Source organism: Agelaius phoeniceus, chromosome 8, assembly GCF_051311805.1.
Source record: "Agelaius phoeniceus isolate bAgePho1 chromosome 8, bAgePho1.hap1, whole genome shotgun sequence".
Classification (NCBI taxonomy): Eukaryota; Metazoa; Chordata; class Aves; order Passeriformes; family Icteridae; genus Agelaius; species Agelaius phoeniceus.
The window spans coordinates 18,549,622-18,577,202 of NC_135272.1; the positions used below are offsets into that span (position 1 = coordinate 18,549,622).

At 42.4% G+C, this 27,581-nt stretch overlaps 1 protein-coding gene and 1 long non-coding RNA gene across 3 annotated transcripts; both read right to left on the reverse strand.

Moving 5' to 3' along the window:
- Window positions 1–3,205: 3,205 nt before the first annotated feature.
- Window positions 3,206–9,396, reverse strand: LOC129123621 (pancreatic alpha-amylase). 2 transcript variants are annotated; one of them, XM_054638125.2, is made up of 11 exons: window positions 8,451–9,396; window positions 7,987–8,205; window positions 7,234–7,380; window positions 6,846–7,043; window positions 5,311–5,541; window positions 4,829–4,962; window positions 4,621–4,743; window positions 4,410–4,509; window positions 4,002–4,123; window positions 3,767–3,892; window positions 3,206–3,511 (listed from the first exon to the last, which is right to left on the reverse strand). In XM_054638125.2, exons 2-11 carry the CDS (start codon window positions 8,155–8,157, stop codon window positions 3,322–3,324), a joined length of 1,542 nt encoding a protein of 513 aa, XP_054494100.1. In that variant the 5' UTR covers window positions 8,158–8,205; window positions 8,451–9,396; the 3' UTR covers window positions 3,206–3,321. The 2 variants fall into 2 exon arrangements, with proteins under 2 accessions (XP_054494100.1, XP_077038250.1); XM_077182135.1 differs by having other exon boundaries at window positions 7,987–8,588.
- Window positions 9,397–13,854: 4,458 nt separating this feature from the next.
- On the reverse strand, window positions 13,855–26,870 carry LOC143694641 (uncharacterized). Its single transcript, XR_013183245.1, has 3 exons — window positions 26,755–26,870; window positions 24,193–24,299; window positions 13,855–14,200 (listed from the first exon to the last, which is right to left on the reverse strand). It is a non-coding gene; the product is annotated as an uncharacterized LOC143694641 (long non-coding RNA).
- Window positions 26,871–27,581: the final 711 nt, after the last annotated feature.

Consider the following 27,581-nt stretch of genomic DNA (forward strand, 5'->3'; position numbering starts at 1 on the left):
GACAAGCCTGTCTGAGTTCAAGCAAAACAAATCTGACATCTCTCAGTCCTGAGGCTTTGAAAGCCTGTGGCTCTTTATTAATAATGGCAATACAGTATTTACTGGCCTGCAGACCAGCATCCTATATTACCAGGTCATTGCTGCAATAAAAACTCTGTAGATCAAAAAATATAGGAGTTATAGACAGAATTAGATGTTATTCAGACTCAGTTCCCAAAGGATATTTTTTCTGCCTAATTTCTTGTGAGCTACACAAGCCTAGAAAGGTGTTTTTTTGTTAAGAGTTTTGAAGCCTCAGGCAAAAACGTTTTGATTACTGAGGTAAGAAAGAAAACCACCAGAGCAGCCTTGAGGTAAAATGGCAACACTACTGGGCAAAATCTGATTTTCATGGTGGCAGTTCAGTAACTGTCTTCATATTCATCTCAACAGTGTGGTGTAAGAAAGTGCTTTAGAAAGAAGGCAGCAGAGGGGCCCTGGTGAGGTTGGCAGGATCCTGGCTGTTCCTGCCAGAATGGTGTTTGTGGTACCGAGGATCCAGCCGTGGGCAAGCTGCATTTCATCCACTGCACAGCCCCACTGGTTTGTGGGGCAGGGTTTTGGTAGCCAGGGGTTACAGGGCTGGCTTCTGTGAGAAGTGCTGGAAGTTTCCCCTTCCAGAAGAGCAGGTGCCAGCTGGCCCCAAGGTGGACCTGCCACTGTTTTGCCCAGGGCAGGCATTCCCCATCCAGGAGCCTTTGGCCACAGTTCCTGTGCCCTGCCCTGCTGAGGAGGGCAGGCAGAGAGGAGCTGGGCTGGGCACCGGGCACACTGACAAGGCCAGCGCCCCACAGCTACACAGGCATACACTCAACCTGAGACTGCAGAATGATTGCTGATTGCTGATTCAGTAGAAATGACTTTTTGCAAAAAGAGAAAGTTAATCTTTAAAGAAGGCTTTAGGTCAGGTAACTGCTTTCCTGATCAAAAGCAGCCATTTTCTTTATGCTGTTAATTTTTTGTCTGAATAAAATACAAAAACAATGGATAATCCACCAAAAATTCTCCTTTTCATATTTGACCACTAGATGATGCTGTGACTCATGAATGAAAGAAAGAAAAAAAAAAGAGAGGAAAAGGAAAAATAAATAGAAAAAAAAAGATGAAAAAAAAAAAGAACATAAGTTTAAATGTACAGTGCATTTCTGGAATCAGAGAATAATCACACAGCAAAATTCATGGTTTGGCCAATGAAATGAGCGTTGTTTCTAACAGAAAATGAAATAGTGCATTGTGCCAAAAAATTTTAAAATTTTACAATTCAGCAGATCTGTTGTGCCATCCTGTTATGCCCCAGAAAATATCTTGCCTAAAATTTGATAATTTCAAAACATAATTTCAGTTTTTCATTGAACACTGGAATAAAAAAATTAAGGCCTTAGTGTCATAACTTCACATAGAAGTTTAGCAATAGAATTTATAAAAATTAAGACAAACATTTCCTAGTACTAACATTCTTTTGAAAACTTAGAGATCAGCAGCAAGGTTGACTGTAACTCTGGGTTTAGTGAATTATCTGAAAGATCTGGTGTTACTCTAGATGACTCTTGCCTTCTCCATCATCTTTATGCTCAAATGATAAGGCAATGTGCCAAAATCCTGAAATAAAAGGAACACAAACCAAGGTCTGAATGCAATTTAGGTCCTTTCAAAGCAGTGAACATTTGGCCACAAAATTTTACTTACACTTAAAGAAAGCATCTCATGATTTCTTTTTCTCCATGTTCTCTTGGGGGAAATGGGAGCTGCAGAGGAAATGCAGAGCTACCTGAACCTACATTAAGCAAAACTCTCATTGCACCCCAACATCCTTGGGAAGTGGATCCACATCTGTTCACAGGCACAGACAAGCCTCTCCATATTCAGCCTGTTTTTATGGATTTATGGGCACCTCAGATCACTGTGTGGCATTTCAGCCATGTGCCACAGAAGCTCTGGGGCCTGGGGGTGGAGTTGCAATTTGACATGTGAACCGATTCTTCCATTTGGGAATGGGCAATGTGTGAATAACAGAGGATGGAATCCCAGTTTCTGAGGGCTGGAGCTGAGTGCAGGGCTGAAGACAGCTCCTCTCAATTTCAGAGGGGCCCGAGGGCTCCCTGACCTGCCCCTCTGTGCCAATAACTGGTTTGCAAAGGCCATCAACACCCTGCCACGTGGGGCCCAGGCCTTTGGCACCTCTCCACTGAGGCAGGGCCCGAGTGCATGGATCCAGGAGACGCTGGCCACAGCCAAGGAGGGAGACAGATGGGACGGGCAGTGCTGGGCCAGGGACACTTCCCACACCCTGACTGCCCTGACAGACACCCGGAGCCCTTGGGCACACTGAGAGCCAATATCCACCACCAACACCACAGAAAGGAAACTTCAAACTGCACCTTGACCTCAAACTGGAACAACCTCCTTCCATTTTTCCCTCCAGAGTGGCATGCAGTCACCACTTTTGGCCTAGCACAGCTTCTGCCTTACAGCAAGGCCTGCACACTTGCTTTTACCTCAGCATTTTCTCACAGCTGACAAGGGATTTGGGAAAGCTGCCAAACCTCTACTGTGTTTGCATATTTCTTTGAGATATTCGAGAATAAGGGTGCCTAACACACCAGAGGCAGGAATTTGCCGTGCCTCAGCCAGTGGCACAAGGTGGAAGCAATGCTTGCATACATCGCGTGTTCTCAGGCCCCTTCAGCACCCGCACAGGGAGCGTTCCCTGGCCTCAAACCACTGGGGCAAACCATGCAAGAGCTCAGGCTCTGCTTTGTCCAGGCACAGGCTGACTGTGAAGCAGGAAACCTGCTGGTTTCACTGATGCCACAGGCTGGAATAACTGATTGGCACAGCCCAGCTTCCCTCAGTGACCCAGACGCCAGGCTTGGTTTGTCATAAGGAAGGGTTTATATCAACTCTGTACGTAGGCACTGCTCACAGCTGACAGCCCACAAGGTGGCTGCTCTGGGACACAAGTGGGTGTGCATGGATCAGCCCTGGAAATCCTGCACGTTTCCTTTGCCATTTTAGCTGGCTTTGAATCTTTTTTTTTTTTTCTCTCCAGTGTTTTTGTTACACAGGAACTGGAATGCTGCATTGCCTTAAAACCTATCACTGCATTGCCACTAGTTATGAGGGGATAAAGTTACATTGAATTCATTAAGGGAAAAACATTACACTTCAATTTGAATGCCTTTTATTATGCAATAGAGATTCCTTCATGCTCAAAAAGCAGGGAATAACATATGGGGGAAACAGTAATACACAGATCAAACAGAGGAGGCTATTTCTCCCAAATTATAACTTGGCATCAACATGAATTGCAATAAATGGATCTTCAGCATCGGTATTAATCTGGAAATTAGCCTTTCCATCACCAGAAACAAACACCTGCTTTCCAGTACATTTGTTGTTCTCCTTTTGTCCAGAAATAACATCACAGTAGGTACCAGCAGGCAGACCAGTTTGCACATTGACATTCATATTCCTATGAGAAAATAAACACGATTTATGCATTGTTTTTAAAACAGGTATTTCAAAAGGTGTGTAAGATTTCTGAACATGATCTTACTCCCCTATTGGAAGGGCATTGTAAAGCATAAGGTTTCTGATCCCACCCCTCCTACACACCCATTTTAGCTCTCTGGACCCAGCATGCACTCAAATAACTCAAGTTGGATTGCCAATGAGGGATGCTATTGTTCTCTCTGGGGACCGAGAGAACTTTCTGCCACTGACTTACCAGTCATCATTATTGAAGATGATGAAGCCTTTATTACCACGGCCAAAAGCCACTTGATTGCTGCCATTGTCCCACCAGTTGGAGAAAGGCTCACCATCCACCACGTTACGGAAGATCACCATGTTCCTGAAAACACAAGCCATGTCTGCCACTGCACCTGCAACACCCCTAAAGCCACATGGAGCAGGAAGCAAAAGCAGCTGCTTTGACTTCTTCTTTCTCCCCAGTGCCCTACCTGATCTGACGCCAGCGATGTTCACAAACCCAGTCATTGCCACAGGTCGTGTCCGGATTGATTGTAACGGCCTTGGTGGAGCCATCTGCGTTACTTGGGGGCCCAACCCAGTCATTGACATCCTGTCATTAAAAAGAAAGGTTTAAAGGTTTTCTTTCTTCATAAAAAAGAGATTCTGGCATATCTTGTGCCTGAAAATGCAGAGAGTCCCTCTGGTGAAGAAAGCTAGAGGGAGCATCAAAGTTTCACTGGCTACATCCAGCCCAGGACAGGGAAATCTCTCAAAAACCTGAAATGCACTGGACTACTTCTCTGGCCCTGCTCTCACCCTTAATCCCCATGGGTGGATCTTCAGCAATAACTTAGTTCAATTAATTGAAACTAATTATTTAATTAATCAAAGCTCACCTTTCCATTTTCAAAATATCTTGGCCAGCGATAACTTGACATCACACGTGTGAGGCCATACGGATGGGCAAGCATGAAACCAACTGCCATTTTATAGAGCCTGTTTGGTGGACAAACAAGGAATGAGCCATGGAAGGAGGAACCTGACTGAGAACACACAGACAAACAAGCAAAAGCAAGAAGCATCACCCGCACAAGAGCAATCCCTTACCTGGCATCCCAGAAGGTTAGAATAGAAGATCCACCAGCCCCGTGTCCTCTCTGGTTGTCATGATTATCCACAAAGACCAGGGCTCTGTCAGAAGGCACAAAGCCCCAGCCTTCTCCCCAGTTCCTAAACAAAAACACAGACTTGGAGCTACCCTGTCAACTGCTCTATCCAGTCAATCCTGCATCAATTGCAGCACCTTCATCCTTACTTTAAGTAGGCCATCTTTTCTCCGTTCCACTTGCGCAGCACTGTCCCCAGTTTGGCACCGTACTTGAATTCTGTCACTCGGCCATTTCCAAAGTACTCGCTGCCTTTGATGGGCTCTCCACCCAAGTCAATTACCTGGTACAGGAAAGAAAACCTGCATCCCTTCTTGTCTCACAAAGACCAGCAATGCAAAAGAAAGTAATGATCTATTTGTGCTGTGTAGAGCAACACAAATGCAGAATAAGACTTTAGGGACACATATGAAACATGACTGATTAAAGGAAAGCTAAAGTTGATTGACAATCAGTTCTGGAGGCATTTTTAAGAATCAAAAATGCCTATGTCTGCAGGGCTGCTCTATGTAAATTGTGAGCTCCTTCCTAGGGTAAATGGGATGAAGATGTACTGTTGCTCCTCTGAAGGAGGAGGCAAAAGAGATAAAAAAGAGAAAGGCAAACATAAAGGAGAAAATGTGGAGATTACCTCCTGATAAATGAAAGGTTTAGTTCCTGCAGAAAACCATTGAGTGTTTAGATCATGCAGCTTGTCCAGAAATGCTCTTATGTCCCCAGGCCACATGTGCTTGGCAGCATCAATTCGGAATCCTGCTACACCAATGTCAATGAGATGGTTCATGTACTCTGCGACCTTTGAGCGCACATAGTCCTTCTCCAGGGCCAGATCCAGAAGGCCGCTCAAGCGGCAGTCCCGGACCTGTGCAACAGAAAAGAAAAAAATAAAGATTTCTGTGTATTACACCAAAGGAGGGGTGCAGGTGGGGTGGTGGGTAATGAGGTTGGATTGGATTGGGAAGAAGGGAGGGAGAGATATCCAGAGTAAAGGTTTTGTCTTCACAAGTCACTGTTGCTCATGATAAAGCCCTACTGTCCTGGAGACAGCTGGACACCTGCCTTCCAATGGGAAGTGGTGAATAAATTCTTGTTTTACTTTGCTTATGTGTGTGGCTTTCTCTTTACCTATTAAACTGTCTTTATCTCAATCCATGAGTTTCCTCAGTTTTACTCTTCCAGTTCTCTGCCCCATCCCACTGAAAGTAGGAGGCTGAGTGGTGTTTAGCTGCCAGCTGAGTTAAACCACAAGTTCTCTTTGGTGCCCAACATGGGACTCAAAGGGTTCGAATTAACAACGGCTATGATTAATGTGCTAGATGGAATTTACAGCTGTTACTGTATTTTGGCTAATAATTGACAGGTTCCTGTGCTTGCCATGGGGCTCACTGGCCTCACTGTGCATTCGAGTCTAGGGCTCAGCAGCAGCTGCTCTGTGCTTGGGCTGCAGCTGCAGCCTGTGCTGCTGATGCCCTCACCCTGGGGCATTCTGACCCCAGCACTGGCCATGGCCTGGGCTGGACCTGAGGGATTGCAGGGTCTGGCTAATTCCAAGCCAGAGCAGGGGGAAGGGGAGGAGTTCATTGCAACGTTAAACATGATGGCCTGGTCCAAAGGAACTGGGAGTGTACATTGTCATGGAAATACCCTTAACTTGTTGTAATCCAGGATTTGAGATATGTGTTATAGGGATTACCACAGAAGAAGCCATCTGAACCCATGAAGGACAAGCCCTACATGAAGCAGTGCAAGTGCAGAAACACTATAATGTATTGCTGCAAAGTGGCAGAAGGCAGAGCTTGAGAAAGAACTGCTACATATTCTGACTACAAAAACCAGTAAGTTGTGTAACTACAGCAGCACCTTGCACTACTGTCAATTTTCCAAAGGGGCCCCTTATCATGATCAGCTGAGTTCATAAGCTATAAAAATGAGCTCACTCTGAGCTGAGTACACTGGGCTCACTTCTGGAGCAAACATCTGCACACAGGTTCTTGATTCCTCAGTTCTTAGAATATTTTCGGCCACACATACCTATGGTCACTACTTCACTCACTTGTCAAGTGACTAAGCACAGCTTTTGTGAGACACTACACCATTTGATTTTACTGTAGAGTTAACAGAACATGTAAAAAAAAAAAAATTGAAAATTTCTGGAGGGGAAGTTACCTGATAGATATCATCATAACGTTCAATTTCTCCACTTCCTGTGTGACATCTGCCATCATTGAAATCCCAGCCAGAGTATGGGACAGCTGGAAAATCTCTGTTTCCAGCATTAAATTGGCTTCCACAGGTAGAATGTGTGCCTGAGCCACCTGCAGCCCCACACATATGGTTGACGACAGCATCCACATAGATACGAACCTGGAAAAGCAATATGTGCATTTCAGGGTGTTTTGTAGCACACGTGAACTGAAAGCCACCAATCACTATTAAGTTGATTATTTTCCTTCTCAGTTTCTTCTCAGTTTACACTTCTTTTGAGGGCAGCAGCACCTTCCCTCAGCTGATACAGCACTTCTTGCCATATCAGACAGAATTTCAAGGCACTTACTCCAACATTGTTGCATCTCTTCACCATGTCTTTGAATTCCTCTTCATTTCCTGATCGAGTGCAGATCTTGTAGCTAATGGGCTGGTATCTTTCCCACCAAGGTCTGTTCGGGTTAGTAATGACAATATTTTCATTTGGAGGTGAAACCTGCAGATGAAATGATGTACTTTGTTAAGAAATGAAATGGCTTTACTTCAACATTTTAAGGGCAAAAGCTGTGCTCAGGACCTCTGCCCTCAGAGGAAAGTTAGTACCCAACGCAGTCTCCCTCCCACAGCAGAAGTTCAGGTCTGTGAGATGTCTGTCTTGTACACTGGCAAGAAAGCCATTTTGGTTTGTTCCTGTGAGATGCCCAGGTCCAGCATGGGCCTGCTTTCCAGGACATGGGCATGGAAGGGCTGAAGTCACAGGAATTATTTTTACCTGTAACAGTGACAGCCTTAGGAATGCCAAACCTCACTGCTTCCATACTTCCTTTAGAACAAGGTAAAGAGCTTTACCCTCTACTTAGCTTTCAGGGGAAGCCTTTCAGCATGCCCCTTTCTAACTGATCTGCTAGACATACACCATCATTCCTCCCTACAGGGTCCCGCAGAGTTAGGGTTGCTTCTAAAAGCCCTTACTACTTCCTACCCTCCCTCCTCAGCAGCAAAGTTACTTAGAGATGACTGTCTCAAACTCAGGCATTAGTAATCAAATTATTTATCAAATATTACAATGCCATTTTCCTACTACTGACAGGAAACAACTCACCTGAACTCCTCCAAATCCATTAGGAGCTAAGTAGCGTTCACACTCCTCAGCAATATCCTGCCAGCGCCATTCAAAGAGGTGCACAATCGAGGTTCTCTTTGGGACAGTGTTGGGGTTGTACTGCCCCCAACAAAGCCCTGCAGCTGCCAGGAGGAGGAGAAGGATCCGCATGGTGCCTTCAGTGTAAGGCTGTGGTCTCTTCACCAGCTATTTATGTGCCTGCAAGATGACAAAGTTCCTGTAGCGGGTGTCAAAATTCACATGGATCAATGCTATCAGTTATTATTTCGGTACATAGATCAATATCATTATTTGGTTTGTTTTTTCTCCTGAATAACCCAACAGCTGAAGATAAAATAACTTTTCACGATGATTATGCACCATCATAAATCAAGTGGTTCATGAGCATTGCACCCAAATCCAGAACTGCATTCTTTCCAACCACGTGAACAAAGATACTTTACCAAAAGTATTCCAAAATGTGGAAATCAGACAGCCACAGAAGCTGAGCTGGGTGCTGCCACCATCCTCTTGGCCCCTCGAGAGCTAAACTCAAGGCAAGGACAAAAGTGAAGACCTCCTGTCTGGACACTCTGACTGATCTGGCAAAAGAAAGTAACAAGGACATTGCTGATGACAGAATGACAACCAAGAAGATTGTGTTACTAAGGGAACAGGGGCAAAGGAGTCTGGGTGGAAAATTTTGGACAGAACTTGGAGACCTATAAATACTTGTAAACTGATGCAAGAAAGAACTTTGCTTGCATAGTATGGTCCGTGTCCCTCAATAGCCACGAGGGTGTCCCGTGTGAGGAATGACAATTCCCTGTCTGGCCATTCTGGGGATGCCCCACAGAACTGAAATGCTCCTGAAAGGAAGAAGGAGCCAGCTGGCATCCATCCCTTCAGGTTTTGATGGTGAGCTTTGGGACATGGGCAGTAATATGCCTTCAGAAGAAAAACGTGTCTTTGAACTTATGCCTGAACTTTTAGAGAAGCCCAGAAAAACAGTTGCTTCTCATTCTCTTAAGCTGATTTTACACTGGGCAGAATCCCACGTTAAAGGGTTAAAGGCCAGCATGGCTTTCCCAGTAGAAGTGTGGGATGAACAGGGCAATGGGAGGTGATAAGATCCCAGCTGGTTTTGTACCTCCCTGTTTTGCCCAAACAGGCATTCCCCATCCGTGCCTGGGCCCAGGAGCCTTTGGCCACAGTTCCTGTGCCCTGCCCTGCTGAGGAGGGCAGGCAGAGAGGAGCTGGGCTGGGCACCGGGCACCAGACAAGGCCAGCGCCCCACAGCTACACAGGCATACACTCAACCTGAGACTGCAAAATGATTGCTGATTCAGGAGAAATGACTTTTTGCAAAAAGAGAAAGTTAATATTTAAAGAAGGCTTTAGGTCAGGTAACTGCTTTCCTGAGCATAAGCAGCCATTTTCTTCATGCTGTTAATTTTTCTGTCTGAGTAGAATACAAAAACAATGGATAATCCAGAAAAATTCTCCTTTTCATATTTGACCACAAGATGATGCTGTGACTCTTAATTGCCAATGATAGTGTACTGTGAACATTTTGGTTTATTTTATGCAACTCTGCAGCATTTTTATATGAAAATTTGGTGTTTTCTTTTTCTTATATGCATTGTAGCTGTAAGCACATATAGGCTGGTTAGTTTCTATACAAATCCATATAGATCAGACATTTTGCAGTAACTCTTTCTAACAATATGGGGAAATTCACATTATTTTTGAAGCTGTTTCTATGTTCTTCTCCCTAGATGCAGATGTGAACTGCTTTGAGTAAAGACTTCTGCAAAAAGTGGAAACTATACTGAGAAGAGATTTGAGATATATAATTTAGGTCTTTATTTATAGCTCTTTCTGTTTTTCTTTGCTACATAGTTAGAATGGTGGGTTTAGTTTCAGTTTTGGAATTTATTTTTCTGTGCTGTAAGAGCATCTGGAATTAAGGAGGATATTTCTGTTTAGGAATTACTGCTAAAAAATAGGTGATCTTATTTATTTGCATAGGCATTATTTCTGTTTTCGGATTCCATAAGTCATTTCTTACTTTTATATTTAGAAGTGCAGTTGTTTGATCCACATTGTTAGGGGTCCTAGCCAAGAGCTCCATTAGCCTTCCACACATGACACCATTGTACTGATGATCTTTTCAAAGTGATTTCAAGAGAACAGCATTCTGTCATGTGAGCTAATTATTTTTCACCATTTGCCATTTCTATGAACTCCTACAAACACATTTTATTTTTTGCAGCAGTCCTTCCATCTTCTTATCAGAAATGTTAATACAATAAGGCTGTACTGATTGCAGCAGAGAAAGCAATACTCAGCCAGCTATCTTCTGTACAGAAGTGCTAAAGGCACAGCTCCATTCAGGTGATCCCCATATGTCAAAACCAGAGGAGGAATGAAAACAGGTTATACAATTCAGAACAGCTTGCAAGCTAGGTCAGTGCCAGTCAGTCCCAGCAGAAAAGAGCTTTGGAACTAGCTTAATATCTGCCTTTCCCACTTTTAGACATGCATGTAGCACACTTCTGCCAGTCAGAGATCTGGATCTTATTTTCAATATGTAAGCAAGGAAATTACACTCTCTGAGAGGTAAGGAGTACATAAAGGTTGTTTTTCCCTCACTGAAATGGCATCTGCCACTCACACTGGGGTCTGATTGGGAAATGCCTACATGACACTGCAATTCCAACTTCACTGGGACGTGGTTCCATCCACAGCAGGCTCTGAGGTGAGGGATAATTCACATTCATTTTAAAAGTAAGCTTCATTTTTGCAAGCTCATTAACAATTATACTGAAACTGAGCTCCTGTCACATAAATGTGCCAACTCTCATTTTGAACACGTTTTCACTAATTTACTTGCAGGTAGGCTTGTACAAAATCACCAGGTTGCAGTAATTCTGCTGAATACATAGGATAATACTCATTTTACTTCCAGGTGTAAACTTAGTGTCACCTTCAAAAACACCTAATACTGCCTTCCAATAAAAGATATTATATACTTATATAGGCAACAAGTACCTGAAGTTTAAAACTCCTTAGGAGAACTTGCCATTAAAAGTTGCTGAAAATGCTGTGCCGCTGGGATGCCAGCCCCAGGGGCCCCGAGTGCCCAGCCCATGCTCACACAGCTGCAGTGTCCCTGCAGGAACCATTCTCACAGGGCAGCACCACAGAAAATCCTCTGGCTTTCTTCAGGCTTAACTAGAGACCAGCCTTTGCTTCCAAGAGACTCACAGCAGTGGTTAAAAGCCACTTGTTTTTCTACTTCTACCCCATGACCAGGCAGTTTGGACCCTTGTTTCACCAACAGTCCCACTGATATCCAGGTACTGTGTGAAGTATTTCTTCAGTATTGGTAAGATCAGCAGTAAGAATAAATACATGGATTTATTCTGGTCTTAAAGCTATTGGTATACAACTGTAAGGACTAAAATTGATACAAGAGGCTTCATCACCTTAATTTCCATTTAAAAAATATATATATATTTACCAAACTGAGGACACTTATGTTGTAACATACTCCTATTCTGAGTTATTTTTTTAAAATTTCTTTGTGTCTCAACTCTATTTTTAATGGAAGTACATCTACTTCTCCTCTGGCAGAATTTCATTGTGAGAATTTCATTCTTCTTGCAGAAGAAGCTTCCCTGCTGCAAAGAGAATTTCCTTTGATAACTTTAAAAGTCTTCTAGAGATTTATTGACTTGAATTACAGCAGCTCACTTATCACTAAGGCTTTCTGTCAATCACAGAAAAGGATAACAAATTTCGTATGGGAATGAAGTGGACTTCCCACTTTTACTGCTAAATAGAAAAGCTCAAACAATCATTAATATCTGATGTGTACATCTACACTTTATATATTGTGCCAAAGTCAGCCTAGAGATTGGAATCAGTCTTATTTAAGAAGAGATGTATAAGAGAATGAGAGGAGACTATTTTAAGCCAAACAGCAAAACATAAGGATATTTACTAGTGGCTAAATTCTTTCCACTGCAGAGTGTCGATAAAATTTACTTTGCAGCTCTGCTTCATTTAAGACACAACTATAAATGGCTTTATTTCCCCCTAGGACCTGCTTGTTGTACCCTAATTAGAGTTTTTATCTAGCGTGTTATTATTCTGGTTCTACTAAATATGAGCATGACTGCTTTGAAAGGCTTTCAACTGCACACTCTCCTAAGTCCACTTTTTTTTCCCTAGATTTTATAAAACAAATTATTTTCATGTTTATATTATGATATTTAAGTATTGATTATCCCCCCAAGACAAACATTCTTTTTCCAGATAAAAAACTCTGGGCCTAACCAACTTGTTTATACATTTAGGACAGTTATTTTTGTGGTGCAGTTTTAATAAAATCTATGCAGTGAAGCATGGCATTGCCTTCATCTGTGTGCTTCCAGAATGATCTGGGAGAGGTCTGTGAGTGAAAGATCATCTCTTAGTAATCCTTTTTTCCTATAGATATTTGTCGGACCAGGCTACCTTAGGCAAGGTCACTCTGTGGAGTTTCACAGTATCCCAGTGTTACCCACAGAGTGCTCCCTGTGCCCAAAGCTCCCACAGGCTGGGGCTGAGCACTCTGCCTCAAGCAGAGCCCTTTGGGAGCAGGCTGGAATCCCTCTAGTCCCATTAATTACTGCCTGGATTGAAGTCTGAGCATTCAGTATAGTTCAGATCAGAAAGCCACCAGGAAAGCTGCAATTTAAATTTACTCTTCATCAAAGGAGAATGTGCAGATGGCATACTCTGTCTAGGAGATCACTGGAATTTCCTACTCTTAGTTCCTTAATTTAGGAGGAAGAAATCCTACCTTTTTAGTTACTAAAGTAGCCTTTGCATCTGCTGTAGGGATATAGCAGTGAGATGAAATGGTGGAACAAATGGAAACAAGCACTGTTGAACACAGCCTTGGGAACACGGCAGTCAGGAGGCCATAAAAAGCTTTTGACAATCTGAATGACAAAGGAAAGTCTGGAAATATAGAAACTTTGTCTGCTATGGTTTGATTCCCGTCATAGAAAAAGAATTTGTAATGAACCAATACCTGACATCTCAATTGCTTCACATAATGGGAAAAGAGAACCCCAAACAAACCCCAGTCTCATATTCAGCAAAATGCTTGGACCAGAAAGCTGTAAAAATTCATGCTGGGGGAGTGGGAAATGAATGATTTTATTAATGAGAGAGCTGCCCCTGCTACTGTTAGAGCAGGGATAAGAGGAAGCTGCTTTGGTGCTACTTCCACGAGCTGTGCTGAGGCAGAGCCCCGCTGTCCCTGTGTCCCTGCAGTCAGGTGCTCTTGGGGGGCTTTGGTTTGCAGGGGTTTTTTGTCTGGTGGTGTTGTGGTTTGTTTTTTTTTTCCTTTTGCCTCATTTTTTATTGTTGGGTTTTGGTTTGGGGGTTTTTAAAATTTTTATTGTTTGCTTAGTTTTGTGGGTTTTATTTTTCTTTTTCCACCTCTAGCTCCTTTGTTTGTAAATCAGTTCATCAGCGTAGAAAATACATCACAAAGCCTGCATGGGGTTCATGAAATCTCCTAGTAATGTCTCTGATACCCCCAGATGAACAGGACCAAATAGCAGATTCATATTTTCATTTTGCATATGCATTAGTTAGTGGAGAAAACATGTCTGCTGTGAAAGAAGCACATCTGTCAAACACTGCATTTACTGCAGAGAATTCTTCTAACTTATTACTTATTCTAGAACTTTAGCCCAGAAATAAACCAAACCAAACCAAACCAAACCAAACCAAACCAAACCAAACCAAACCAAGATGGCATTTTCCTTTCTGCTTGTTCAGCAATAATTTTGGCAAGAGAAAATTTACATGAATATTTTAAAGAGGAAGAGCTTGGGATTTGTACACCTAAGATTCAATTAAGGGAGAGCTTGGCATTTTATTCCACACCCTACCCCCCCACTCCTCCTCAATCCTCGAAGTGCAGTGACCTTTCTTGGATTTCACTAAGAATATATAATAAATTATTACTTCTCTTATGACTCCTGAGAGTTTTCTCTCTCCCTTTCTCTTCCAGTAAAATTCTTCTGATGTATATTGTGAGGAAGTGGCCTGAGGAAGTGCTTGATTTAGGGACAGATGAAGTCATAAATCTTCATTCATCAAGGATAGGCATGAAGTAGTTCTACTGAAGACAACTGTCAGGGATTTCCTAGAAGAAGGAGACAGGGGAATTTGAGAGAGGAGTGAGATCTACAACTAGGAGGTTCAGTGAGAGCCTGAGAAGAAGGGTAGGAAAAGAAGGGCAAAATTAGCTGGAAACATGAAGAGAAAAAGGAATAGAAAATCAAGAACAGAAAGATACAAATAAAATCTAATAAATATTAATTACCACTGCATAACAAGAAGATATACTGAAGACTAAGGACAAGCTGCACAAGAGTAAGCCTGAGTGGGCAGCATCTCTGGCCCTCAGGAAAGGCAAGGTAGGAGCTGAGCAAAATAGAGCAGCCAGAGCACAACCCCACAGCACCTGAGCAAGGTGAGCAGGAAACCTCCAGAGAGAGCCCCCACACCCAACTGAGAGTCCACATCAGGGGACAAGGTCACTGTGGTGATACCAGGGGAGAGACAGCCAGCCCCACACACCAGGACCAGTTCCAGGATTGCCAGGCAGGCCCACAGCACTGCAACAGCCCCAGGTGAAGTCTGCAGGTCGAGTCCCAAATCAAGGAGCTCAGTGGGCAAGGGCAGGCATGACCAGCACTGATCTAGCCCAGCACCCCTCCAGCAGTGCTGCCCATGCCACTGACAGCCAAAGCTCAGCTTAGAAACAGCTCCTGGGCCCATGGACAGGGCGCTGAGTGGAGGCTCCAGCTGAGGCTGGTCACAGCCCTTAAAGCCTATTGGTGCCTTGAGAGCTCTGACACCAAGAGGACACAAGCACAGTGACCTCAGTATTCTGTAAAGCCTTTAAAATGTACCATCTACCTTCAGGATATGAAAATCCACTTGACAACTAATTGTTACATTTGGCACAAATAAGTACCCCACCAGGCAATTTAAATCAAGTTGGTGTGCAGCAAGAATGCTTCAAAGGAGCTAAAAAAATGGTGCACATACCAAATGACACTGCTGTAAAGATGACACTAGTAACTGGAACTGCATACAAGTGCAAGTTTCAGTCATCTGTTTCCTTTTGTGGCCTCTCTGTGAACATTACAAGCATACATGCTCTGCTATGTTCCCTGTGCCAGCCCAGTGCTCCTGCTGTCCCACCACATGGGGTTTCTGCTTGCTGGTCTGGCTGTGAGCTAACCCCACCAGAGCAGGATTCTTTCCCTTTCTTTAACATGTGCCTGAGATGCTGCTGCTTTTCCCTACCCTAGAGATTTATAACACAGAGCACTTTTTAGTGACTTTTCTTCCTGCATTGGCTTTAGGGATCATGGAGCTAGTCTTTGTGAATAACACCTCAGATAGATACCTATGAACATTAATATTTATTGTCATTTTGAATGCAGGGTTTGCAGAGTGCCTAAGTTGGGTGTCTACATGTTAAAAAGGCACTTAGGATATGTGAAAAATTAGATATTTTGTGTCAAATTTCTTTGACATTGAGTAAGCCTCAGAAATAGCAAACTAAAAGTTTCCTTAATTTTTTTTACCAAAAAGTTCATTATTCTATTAAACATTTCTTCTTTATTTTTTTTTAAACTTTGGGTAAGCCCTAGGAATATGAAACTAAAAGTTTCTCAGATATTTTCAACAAAAGCTTTCTCTTCTAAGTATGTAAACTTTTTCTCTTCTTTTTCCTGCAATACTAATAAAGGTCATATTGCTGCATGCTGAATCAACTATAAGTATTTCCTGTGAGTTGAATTTTATTTCCGAAGTTGCTGACCTGACTTCTGTGTATGACTGGATCAGAGAACCATCTGGGAGACATCTGTGAAGCTGTAATATCTCCCAGACAAGGAACATATCCCATAGTTTAAATGCAAAAAGCTGAGGTAACCTTCCACCTCTATGCAAGTGTTCTTTAACAAATAGCAAGCAGTAAATAAGAAAACATTGAGCAAGTTGCTTGGATTCTGTCCATAACAGTGCAGAAGACACAGCTATTATTTTGGTGACCTTGTATTTGAATACAATAAACAATAGCTCAACGTTTGTTGCATATCTGTCTCACTCTTTTGTAGTCACTGTTTTCAGCTATCCCAACACACTTCAAGAGATTAGTATTTCAGAAAGCAATCATACAGATTTTAACATATTTATTCTAACATCTATACTGGTTCTCCAACTGTATTTTTATAATTTATAGTAGTCTTAGTTTATCTATCTATCTATCTATATCTATATATATCAGAGCAATGATATATCACGATACAAGCAAAAAAAACCCAGCAAAACTCCCTCCGTTAAAATAGAGTCTCCATAAATGCTGAGTTTTAGAAAAGTAGCCAATGGAAAAAGAGTCTCTGATAATTATATTTCTACTTTATACCCCAGCTCTCTGTGGACAAATTAAAGCCTTTTCATTCTAAATCCATTTATTTGACTTGTATTATTCTAGTATTATAGAAGTGCTCTAGTTGGAGAACCAGAGAAAGTGCCCTACACTGCAGAGTGTAAAGCTCAGAATAAGTTATAACTTTCACATCCCAACTCTAGGTTTCAAGTTAAGAAAATGTACTTTTTTCCTTGAGTATATTGTTTATATTGTTTTTTAACATGGCCTAAACCACAGTTTTTCTGCATTTAAATCCCTCACCATTGAAGAAGAAAAATTTCCTGTGAATATCACTGAACTAGAGTAATTCTCTCCTGAATTGTACTGCAAAAAAAAACCTGTCATTGGCACTTAACACTGTGGTTCTAAGGAACATCAGGAATGGCTTTGCCAGCTATGGATGTTACCATTAAACACATAATTTTTTAAAGTACAATATAACACATTATATAGCCATGTTTTCTCAGCTATCAAGATATGGAAATGAGTCACAGGAATTGTTTTAGTAATTGTACTTCTGTATGATTAAATAAAAGTAAAACCAAAATTAAGATCTTTTAAATAGTTTGATATATAAAAGCACTTCTTTTATTACTTAGAATGTGCATATTGCAAATTCATTCAATGATGAGAGAAATAAAAGTAATTCACTGAGGCCTAATAATAGTGAAATAAAAATGGTGTGTAATTCTATATCATTTTACAGCTGGTATTACAGTAAATCAGAGTAAAGCAAGAGTCTAGAAAGCTTTATACCTTGTGTTGGTGCTGCATTACTGGAAAACAGGGGAACAGAGAGTATTTGATTTTCACCTTACAGATAATTTCTTCTGCCTCCTGGATACTATTTAGCTGGGAAGTGTGAGTACAGGAGTGGGACATGATCAGCCTTCAGCCCCAGCACTGCAATGCCCTGGCCATTCACTAGACTGACCAATCTCCCAGGATTTTCTTAATTACCTTGGACAGCTGTGCTTTCCATGATCGTTAGATTGTGCTAAGCCACTCTCCTGTGCAGCGTCTAGTACAGGCTGTACTTGTAAAATTTATTTTTAAAACACTCAGAAAATGGCCTCTGCTGTTGTTACTCAGCAAAATCATGCTACAGATAACAAGTCATCTGAAGTTTGCAATAGGTCTTTATCTTGCTTTAATATAGGATAGAATTGCCACTGAACTTGGCTGCTTTTGCATCAAAAATCCAGTAAAACAATATATTCTAGTCCATGCAGGAAAAAAAGCTGCTTTTCCCTTCTTTTGTGCTTCAGGCATCCAGAATTGACAGGATATTGGGTTTGTGGGCTTGCCTAGAGTAACGTCACATCTGAGAACTGAGGAAGGCATCAGGAAACAGTTATCTGAGTGAAACCATACATAAAAGATATCATTTTCTAAAATGTAGCATCAGCTAAAAATCTGCTAAGAAAGTTGCATCTTGCTGATGATTCTCTTTTGCTGACCAGGTACATAGCAACAAAGATCAAAGATGTCTCAGCAATCTGGAAAGAGCTGCTGCAAATAAAACTCATCCATCAAATCCAGCACAGTATAAGGCAGCTGGCTGTGAGACAAGTATCTGCACAAGGTACAAGACAGCAGGAAATCAGTGCCTTAGAGGTGCAAGACAAGTGCTCCTATAGCAGTGAGTTTGTGACAGGCACACTGAGTGTGGGCCAGCGCCATGGAGTTTATCTTATTTACATAGAAACAGGAAAGTGCCTCTGACCTGTAAGGTCTGTTCATACCTAGTCCTTGCATCTTTAGCCCATTTTCAGACCTTCTCTTCTCCAGCTTGCTCACCTTGCCAGGTTGTGAGAGCAGGTCTGAAATGAGGCCATGGTCCCACCACTGGAGCTGCACAGGGCAGAGCCCCATGCATGGGCTGGGAGACTGAAGCTGCTCAGCCTCATCCACTGACTATTGAAGTACAACAAATTCCTTCCATCAATTTTAGTGAATTTTTGAAAACTTGTATGTGATTTAAATATGCTGAAGCAATACTTCCTTTTCCATTGTTTTTCTAGAACCTGACACAGGCAGTTTCAGTCTGCAGGAATTGCTTAGGGACATGTCAGCACTATCATGTAAAGGGAGCTTCAACTCAAGGCTCCCAATATTGAATATTCACTAGAATGTCCAGTCTAATCCACAGATCAAGATAGTATGAAAACATTGAATAAAACTTTGGGGAAGTCCTACAAAAAAGTTTATTATGAACATTTTTTTATATTTCTTTTTCTAATAAATTTTACCTTATTTTTAATAAGTCTACCAGGATACAGCGAGGTTTCTTATCTCTTTAAAATTAGTTATGTGATAATATTGTAATCTCAATGGGAATGAATATATGTGCATTGAGTTGTCTTTTGTTCAGAATTGAGTGTTTAATCTGTAAAGTGGTAAAGTTTTTGCTTTAATGTTTATCCTGATGACTTTAAACCTTTTGAACCAGCAGCTGACTATAAATGAAGTGAATTTTTTTTTCTGACAAACTTAATTAACTGCTAAGAAACCTGCTCTATTTAGCAGTGTTTTAATAGTTTAAGTGAATCTTACTGACCCTTATTTCAAGCCATTCTACCATTGAAAATGGCTTTAAAGAATTTACATAAAAGAAACAGAATATATTCTAATTTTACTACGTGCTATTGCAAAAACTTTTTTTCCATTGGGAAAACTGGCAAAGAGTAACTGATGGAACATCAAAGCATTTCTGATTAAAGACATTCCCAGTGTCACCCAGCCTGTGCCAAAGAGGCCAGCAGGACAATGTCCCATAGCAGCATCAATGCTTGTCCTAGCTCAAAAAGAGACTTCTTGTACCCCTTGGGTCTCAGCCCTGCTTACACCAGCTGCTGGCACTGCTGGTACCTGGCACAAGGATTGAAAGCCCAAAGGGGAGGAATGCACAGCAAGTGGGAAGAGAATGCCACAGCAGCCTGGTCCAGTTTTGAGACCTCCCAGCCATTTCCTCAGTTAACAGCAGGTCTCCATTCTACTCAGTGTACAATCCTGCATTATTTGTTTGACCTCGTTTATTCCTTAAAGTTTATTATCCATCAGTATCTGGGATAGGATCCTTACCAAGGACATATACATGAGTCATGCTCATCCAGATTCACAAAACTCAAAGATCTGCTGTTAAAACTAAATGATAAAGTTTTGAGAGGGAAAACATTATCATCTGACATTGATGATGCATTTAGAACATCAGCATCTCTGCAGTCATCTGAGTGGGTGACATAAAAATGCTTCTCTCTGTCCCTTTTGTTTTATCAAAGAAATCATTGTTATTTCCCCTCAGGAAGGCTTTCACTCCATTATAGACAAGCATACAGAAATGTATATTGTCATTTATATATTCCAACTCACTCAATTTAAGGGTCATATCACATGTATATATACATATTGTATGTATGCAGGAGAACAATCAGTCCTGTTAGGGAAAAAATTAATGATCTTCACATTTTATAATATGCAACTCAAGAAGAGTAGCTCTTTGAGAACAACAGAAAATAATATTGCTGTCAAAATGACAAAAGAGAAATTATATTTCTTCACCTAGAGTATTTGGACTGACAAACTGTCAGAATTAGTTTTTCTGGTCCACAGAATAAGAAAATAATACCTGCATTTTCTGATCTTGAATGATCTCCTTATCTGTGATTTTTGGTTATATCAAATCAGGACTGCATTTTTTATGATGAACCAAACTTTTTTCTTTTACATTTTAACATGTTCTAGGAAATTTATTACAGTCCTAATTTTTCTATAGTTGGCATGGTTTGAATATCTGATAATATTGAAGTGTGTAGATAGATTTACATCGATAAAATATTCTTACTATTGGTAAATTATCTACCCCTTTCTTCCACCTAGGAAATATGCTTAGGATTAGGAATATTTCCACTGAAATACATTGTCTTTATTTTTTCATGTCTGCCTAACTTCAAGCATTACATGGAAAAGAGAAGCAAGGACTTTGGTTGTATAAATAACAAAGACCTGATTTGCATCCCAAACTCATGTCTTTTCATAGTTTACTTGGCAAAATTACCTCAAGAGGCAGGAAAAGTTAAGCCTGTATTCTTGAGACTTTCTTCAAATGTTTGTCTATTTAAGGTATTATGAAAACCTAACATATAATTTGGAAACTGTAAATGCAATTTCCAACTAGAAATTTGGTAAGCTAACTGTGGCATCTATTGGCAAAGCAAAATGTGCAAGAAGGGGCAAATAAAAGCAAAATGCAGAAGGTAAGTTGATGAGTATGTGAGGGGATCACAAGCCAGTTATGGGCCAACACCACGCTTTTACTTTAATTAGGGCTCTGTACAAAACAGGATCATGATGATCATAAAGGCTTTGTAATTATTATATGGGGGGAAAAAACAGCCATTGTGCATATTGGGATTTGAATTCTAAGCCCTGGAATTTCCTCCATGGTTTATATGAAGTGGAAAGCAAACGTGGAGGAGCACATCAGGATGCCCTGTGTGCCAGGGTTGCCCAGGAGGAGCACATCAGGATGCCCTGCGTGCCAGGGTTGCCCAGGAGGAGCACATCAGGATGCCCTGCGTGCCAGGGTTGCCCAGGAGGAGCACATCAGGATGCCCTGTGTGCCAGGGTTGCCCAGGAGGAGCACATCAGGATGCCCTGCGTGCCAGGGTTGCCCAGGAGGAGCACATCAGGATGCCCTGCATGCCAGGGTTGCCCAGGAGGAGCACATCAGGATGCCCTGCGTGCCAGGGTTGCCCACAGTGTGTCTGACAGGGCACAGCACCAGGACCTGCCCAGAGAGCCAGCCACCAGCAAGGGTGACACAGCCAGGAGGACAGTGCTGCTGCTTGGTTACAGACTGGTTAATAAAGCCTGCAGAGGATGTGAGCCATGGAAAGCATCTGTGTCCACTGACACAGGGAGACTGCTCTGCTGTTTAAAATAAGTATCTCAGACTGTGAAAACTCCAGGGAGTTATGTGAAAAAACACTCTCACTAAGGAATAGCTTGCATTGCTAGAGGCAGACTTTCAGATTATTATCACCTACACTTAGGTATAAATCTCAGGTACTGACACTGGGAGCTGAAGACTCTGAGTAGGAAACAAAAATAAAAAGTCAATTCTGTAGGACAGATCACTCTGTAATATCATAGGGAAACTAATATCTGAATTGGCATCTGAGTAAGGTGATTAAAACAAACTGGTGTGAATATGACTGATGTTGGGCACATTTGCCACAGCCAGAAATATGCTGCATATAAATACAGGGAGGAATGAGCTTCCCCAGAATTTCTAAATAGATTAATTTAGGATGTGTATACATATTGCAATGCACAAAGTGCATTAGTCAAGTGTGTATAAGGAATATGCAATTCTTACAAAAGCAGCTCTTGAGAGAAAGGCTCAGCAAGGAACATGACATATTTTGAGTTAGGCTCCCCCACTTTTTCAAAGTAAAACCTGACTTATCAGTTCCAGCATGTACCATAGAGAAGCAAGAGTCTCCTGACAAAGCTGAGCTTATAAAGAGCAGGCAACTAGAGCCTCCTGGACACAGGGATAATCTTTATGTTGTTTGTGTAACAAAAAGAATGAAAATAAGCCCTATATGTGTTAATATTTTACTGAATATAAACATTCAGTCAATAGAAAGTTGTAATAGAAGATATAGCAGCAATCCCTAACTATAAACTATTGCAGTAGAGAAAGACATTACATTTGTCACATACCCTCCCCTCTTTCTGACTGTTTTTTGACTGTGGATTGTATCAGACCACTGGCCAGGCACAGTACACGAGGATTGAGACACTGAGATGTCCAGAGGCTGTCAGCAAGCAGTGCTGATTCACTGAAACCCTTATCCCTGGGTGGTACCTTGCAAAAGCCACTAAAATCCATGCAAATCACCACATGAGAAAATGTCCCTCCCAACAACACATGACAGCCCCACCCGTTCTCCTGAGCACCCAACATCAAAGATATTCCATTTATGTCAGCTGAAAAAGTCCTGCAGCTGTCACCAGGAGCCGGATCAGACTCAGTGCCCAGCTAAGGAACTTGATGCAGAGATTAGTAAGAGTTATTCTTTAGCCTGTATCATATTTGTAGCTGTTAACATAATCATATTTTCTGACCCCAACCCACTTGTGTGGAATTTCCGCGGTGCCCCAGCTATGCCCCAGCTTTCCTGCTCTGCCCAGCTGGCACCACACTCCAGCCATGGGCAGAGCTCCAGGCAGTGTGGGCACAGCAGCTCTGAAGGATTGCCACACATTGCACTCAGTTAATGCATACCCGTGTTACTGCTGCAGCACAAGTGGGAGCAAGGAAATTCTTGTTTCTGTAGTTCTCTTCATGCTCAGTTTGGGCTGAACAACAGCAAGGGCCACAGCACTGCTCCATTCCTGACAGGATTTAATCTGGGCAGGGAGGACACCAGCACCTCGTTAAAACAATGACATTTTTTAAAGTTCTCTCCACAAAACTATCTGTTTATTATGAAGCAGCTCACACTCTACAACATGTATCACTTAGGAAGTGTGAATACAATATAGCCTCTTTATTTTAGATATTCTCTGAGCTGACATCTTCATCAGACAACTAAAACATGTTCGTAGAAGCAATATGTGATTTTGTAGTAGATGTGTTCTGTAAGATTTCCCTGCTTATTTAACACTCTATACAACCAGTGCATTACATTCTCTGTATTTTTGCTTCAGAATGATCTTTGAGCTTTTAAAAAACACTTCTCTTTGTTTTCTCCCCATCTTTGGGGCATTTCCTCTGCTTGAGGAGAGGCCTGTTTTTTCTGTTTAGGTGGCTGAAGAGGGGCACAGCCACCCCCACATGTCCCAAGGGCAAACCCACAGCCTTCTCTGTGCTCAGGATGTCACTGCCTTTGGGACTGCAGCTTCAGTAATAATGCTATGAAATCAAAGGAACAGTTTTATCTCTTGTTTGAGGAGCAGAGTAATGAAGTTGTTTGCATTTTCCATTATTACCAAGATCGATTTACACCTCATTTCCACTAATACATTTATTAATCATTAATCAAAAATAAATAATAATTTGAAGCACTCATAAGAGTTCCATTGCATTTTAAAACAGGCCTCAGGCAATTCCTCAGTGCTTCCTTGACTCCATTTACATACTTTTCCAATGGCCAAAGAGTGCAAGAAATGTTTAACAAGAGGGGACTAATTGTTCCAACTTGTTCACCACTTTGCACCCTGCTAATGACAGGTTTCAAAGGAAAAGTTTCAAGCGATAGATGACATAATGCTGTAATAAACACTCCTGTCTCTGTGCAAGGGAAGAAATATATTCCTCAAAGCCTCAGGATTGACAGATCTTATTATAAGTTTTGTCCTAGCTACTGCAAGTGTTATTCTTGTGGAGGGTGATTTTTAATCTGCTTTTGCATCTGTCAGAATAGTAGCCCATGCTAGGCAGTCTCATAGTTAATTATATGTTAGACACAAGGATTTATTAGCCTTTCCCATATTTAAAAATCAAAGGCCAGATTCCCCTTCTAGGCTGTTAACTACAGGGATTGTAGGCAGATATAGAGCAAAGGCAACTTTATTTCTTCAGAGACAGAAACAGCTGGAGTAATTCATCATTAGCCAAACTCATGGTAAGGGAGCCCCACTGACTCATCCACTCATGATCACACTCATAAACTCACCTTGAGATTTCATTTGCTGATTTTTTCAGTCTACCAGGAAGGACTGTATAGATGACTGGAAGGTTAATCCTACTTTTCTTGAGTTGACTCCTGAATGGGGTGTACATCTGCAAGAGCAAGTATTACATATAGTTATTTTTGAATTTCTGAGTGTGTTTGCACTGGGAACTGACAACTCTGACATTTCCTGTGGCTTAAAGAAAGAGCATGTATTTAAAGCTCTGTGAGTTTGCATGAGATATATTGTTTCTATCACAAATTTCTTGCATAAATATGTACTTTGTATGAGATTGTAGTAGGACTGTTGTTAATGTTTGCTTTTGGCCTTCCCATATCTATTGAATATGTGTGCGTTTTTTCCAGCCTCAGGTGATCTGTTATCTTCCAAAACCTCAAACTAGAAATGTTTCTGTGTTGGTTTTGTTTCTTTCTTTTTTTAAAAGGACATATTTTCAGTATTTCAGGTTCATCTAAGCAGTTGCATTCTGTTTTGAGTCTTCAGAAAAAATATGCCAGGACAGTCCTAATGGAGGATGAAAGACAAGAACAAGGTTCCATTTTTCAGCCGACTTGGAAGAGTCGTGTGAATTCAGGGGTGTACAAAGACTGTTCCCCTTGGCTTTCCTGGCACTGCAGTTACAGAGGTGGAAGGTGCTATAGCCATGTGTTGCTCTTGCAGTACAATAATGGTGCCATTGAGAAGTGAACTGAAATTTATATCCATATGCCAGTTTTACAGCCTTGCTGTAAGCTTAGTGAGCAATGCTGCCTCCTTTGACCTCTCTGGGGGATCTTCTCTGGATATAAAAGGAGCTTAAGGAGTCTAGGCTATGAAAACTCAGGGTATTGTTTATAAATTATTTATCATGTCACTAACAACATCTACTTCATAGTTTGCATCCTCATGCACCGAGGCAGGCAGCTCATGGGAGGCTTGATCTCATTAGGGCAGGTTGTCCTAGCAAAAGCCATTGTTAATATCTGCCCAAACTACCCATGGGAATGGCTTCTTTCTTCCTGTTCTTACAATGGAAATACTACTATTCCCTAAAAGGTTGTTGTTTTAGTAGCATATTTCAGCATGATGGTAGGAGCAGGCAGCGTGATGAGTCATTCAGTGGCAAGCCAAGCCTCCCATCTAGGAAAGACAAATTCACTAAAAGGCATCACAAAAATGTGTTCTCCAATCATGAGGCATTCAGCACAATCACAGCCTAGAAGATACTTGGCAGGGATATTAAACCCCCAGTCTTCTTCAGGGTATTTTGCTATTGATCATATTCACCTGCTTTATTAATGTCCGTTTGGAATGCCATCAGTTACTTATGATAGCTCTCTCCTGTTACTAGAAGTCACATAGGTGAAAGAAAGAATCCATTTTAAGTATCTGTGATATCAAATATAGTGTCTGATGGCATTAACATTACCTTCCACATACAGAGTTAACCACACAGTATAATTTCTAATGTTTAGGGTATTTTTTTTTTCTGCTTACTTCACACTTCAACTAATTCAGCTGAACCAACGAGAAGACTTTTAAATCATCTTTCCTTTTTGGAGAAGGAAGAAACCAGGTGTGTGAACTCCATGGCTCATCACTGTCAACCAAATTACTCTGTGATTCTAGCAGTTAACTCCTTCTTTATGGGGATTTTTAAAATATCGGGGCGGGGGATATTTTAAAAAGTTTTTAATATTCGAAAATCAAAGATGCCATTTGCCTCCGGCCTTGGCAGGTGCGATTAGGCTGTAAAGTATTTCATAGTTCTGAGAGCTGCCCCGTGCCGTGACACTGAGCCTCGCGTCACCACGGCTCGGCCGCATTCCCGAAGGAGCGCGCTCGGCATTCCCGCGGGAGCGCGCCCGGCATTCCCGATGGGAGCGCGCCCGGCATTCCCGTGGGAGCGCGCCCGGCATTCCCGATGGGAGCGTGCCCGGCATTCCCGATAGGAGCGCGCCCGGCATTCCCGCGGGAGCGCGCCCGGCATTCCCGCGGGAGCGCGCTCGGCATTCCCGATGGGAGCGCGCCCGGCATTCCCGCGGGAGCGCGGCCGTGCTGTCGCTGGCCGCCAGGGGGCAGTGTTGGCCGGCAGATGCCGCCCCCGCGCCGGGCGCCCCGCGGGAGGGGGCGGGGGCCGGGGCGCTCCCAGCACCTCCGGCGCTCCCAGCGCCTCCAGCCCTTCCAGCACATCCAGCGCTCCCAGCACATCCAGCCGCCGCACCGGGACCTCGTCACTGCGGGTGTTGGAATATAAACAGGGAAAAGCTGCTCACTGCAGCGCCCGGGTTGCGCTGGCCCCGCGGCCGGGCTCTCAAGCAGTGGCCCGGGTGTCCGAGCGCAGGGACACAGGCAGGGTCTGGGACACACGCAGGCACGGTGCGGGACACACACAGGAAGGGTGCGGGACACGGGCAGGGTGCGGGACACGGGCACGGTGCTGGGACACAGGCACGGTGCTGGGACACGGGCAGGGTGCTGCGATGCGCTCCCGGAGGTTTGTGCTGGGTATTCTTCCAGTTTATCATATTTCCGATGGAATCTGCAGTTTTGCAGGATCTTACCTCCGCAGGAGCCGGCCAGCTGCTGCCCTCTGTGTGAATGTGGCCCTGGAGCCAGGAGCATCCCGCTCTGGAAGCACGAAAGAAGCGGGGAGGGGAGGGAGAGCAAAAAGCGATTGGGGGCTGCAGGAACAAAGAGCTCATCTCTAGGGCTTCATGCAGCTGAAGAGGAGGTGGCGGGGACCTCCTTTACCATTAACATTACTAAACTATTTTAACACTAAAGGCAATCTGTCATTTTGAGTAAATTCTCTTCTGCTTCTATAAACACAGCCGTAATCAATTAAAGACCTACTTGTGAAGGAGCCATTGTGTGCAGCCCCATTCAGACATTGCTGAGTTGTCTTTTAGACAGCCTGTGGGGAAACACTGGTAAGGTGATGGGAAAGTTCAAAGTGCCTAACTTTTCAATGTGGATTTTGTTATTGAGACTTTTTTCTCTCTCTTTTTTTTCCATATTGCTTATCACAGCCAGGGTGAAAAATGGTTGATATCTCTCTCTGCATTTAACATTTATGACGTCTTCTGCTTGGGAGGTTCTGCAAATATTTCAAATGATTCTCTAATGTAATTCCTTGGGGGACTTCTGCATGGCAGCAAATCAGTTATTAATCTGAAAGTATTGAAAGCAACAAACAAATCCTATGGAGACTGTACATCCATATATACATATTTATAATTATGCACATGGGCTCAGTTCCTAACACATCAGACACCAGTCCAATACAATTCTGTGCAGTGAAATAGAACCTCATTTACAATAGTTTGAAGATGAGAATTGCTGATACAAGCCCTTCAAGAACTCAGAGTTCCATTTCATATTGAGAGAA

Bases quoted from the DNA above. Each gene is read 5' to 3' on its own strand.
- LOC129123621 (XM_054638125.2), bottom strand. From the start codon at position 8,157: ATGCGGATCCTTCTCCTCCTCCTGGCAGCTGCAGGGCTTTGTTGGGGG. The intron at 4,510-4,620 runs GTAAGGGATTGC...TCCACCAAACAG, and splicing joins CTAACCTTCTGGGATGCCAG to GCTCTATAAAATGGCAGTTG. The intron at 3,512-3,766 runs GTAAGTCAGTGG...ATTTTCTCATAG, and splicing joins ATCTTCAATAATGATGACTG to GAATATGAATGTCAATGTGC.